This window comes from Egretta garzetta, unplaced genomic scaffold, assembly GCF_000687185.1.
Source record: "Egretta garzetta isolate BGI_Z169 unplaced genomic scaffold, ASM68718v1 scaffold325, whole genome shotgun sequence".
Classification (NCBI taxonomy): Eukaryota; Metazoa; Chordata; class Aves; order Pelecaniformes; family Ardeidae; genus Egretta; species Egretta garzetta.
In genome coordinates this window covers 709,823-710,861 of record NW_009259833.1, presented here as the reverse complement: position 1 = coordinate 710,861, position 1,039 = coordinate 709,823, and the positions used below count along the sequence as shown (strand labels likewise).

The following is a 1,039-nucleotide window of genomic DNA, read 5'->3' as shown; positions in this document are numbered from 1 at the left end:
AATTATAATTAAAAAGAATGGTTGCCCTTGGCTAGCGAAGGGGCAGAGCCACTAGCCGACATGCCATTCCTCAGTGTACGATCCTAGGGAGCGTCTTTACAGAAGCAATGAGGTCCTGTTCCCTGTCGCTCGGTCGAGTCACGTTGGGGGGAGCGGGAGGGGAGGGGGAAACGTGCCCATCCAAATCCAGGACGTCCCTTTTGCTCCGCAGGAGGGAGGCCGGAGTCCATAGCAAAAGGCGTTTCGCACTCGCAGCCCTGCCAAAACGCCACCCTCTGCCCTCACCCGCCTCTGGCCGAAAGTTCGGAGAGCCGAGGGCACCTGGCTGCCTCCTGCTTCTAGATGAACTTGAAGCATTTTGTCTTGTCGTGGGGCAGGCGGGTCTTGAAGAGGACCGAGTCCACGCGGAACTGGGTGTACAGGAGGGGCATGTACCCGTACACCTTGACAAAGAAGTTGATGCACTTGTGTCGCTCGTGGAAGTGAGAGTCGTCGTGCGAAAGCGCCTGGGGGCACCCGGGGCAGCGGAAAGTCCAGCGGGAGGTCACCTGCAATGAGAGGGACAATGACGGTCACTGCCACGCTGCCCACAACGCCCCGGCTGGGGGGGACACCCTGCCTGCGCCCAAGGCACGGCATGGGAGGACTTGGCGTGACGTCCTGCGTGACGTGCCGCAGACCGGGCACAGATGCAGCCATGCTCTCCCCAACTGCCGGGTGTCCCTTGGAGGGTGTCCAGCCAAGGAAGGACATGGTCCACCAGACTTAAAGGGGGACACGATTATCTGCTGACGCTTACTTTCTTCTGGTTTAAGGTTTGAGAAGCTGTTTCAGGAAAACAAAGACCTTGAGAAAGGAACTCCTCTCCTTTCACCAGCCACAGACAGAATCGCAGTGTTTTGGGTGGGAAGGGAGCCATCAGCAGGGACATCTCCAACCAGAGCCGGTTGCTCCCAGCCCCATCCAACCTGACCTGGAATGTTCCCAGGGATGGGGCAGCCACCACCGCTCTGGGCAACCTGGGCCAGGGTCTCCCCCC

At 59.5% G+C, this 1,039-nt stretch overlaps 1 protein-coding gene across 19 annotated transcripts in view; it reads right to left on the bottom strand.

Moving 5' to 3' along the window:
* Positions 1 to 17: 17 nt before the first annotated feature.
* EXTL3 (exostosin like glycosyltransferase 3) overlaps positions 18 to 1,039 on the bottom strand; it is a 134,205-nt gene continuing 133,183 nt past the window's right edge. For all 19 annotated transcript variants that reach the window (XM_035895422.1, XM_035895424.1, XM_035895427.1 and 16 more), the window contains one exon: positions 18 to 548. In XM_035895422.1, the coding sequence (XP_035751315.1) occupies positions 339 to 548 (210 nt within the window). In that variant the 3' untranslated portion in view covers positions 18 to 338. The remainder of the gene's footprint in view (positions 549 to 1,039) is intronic.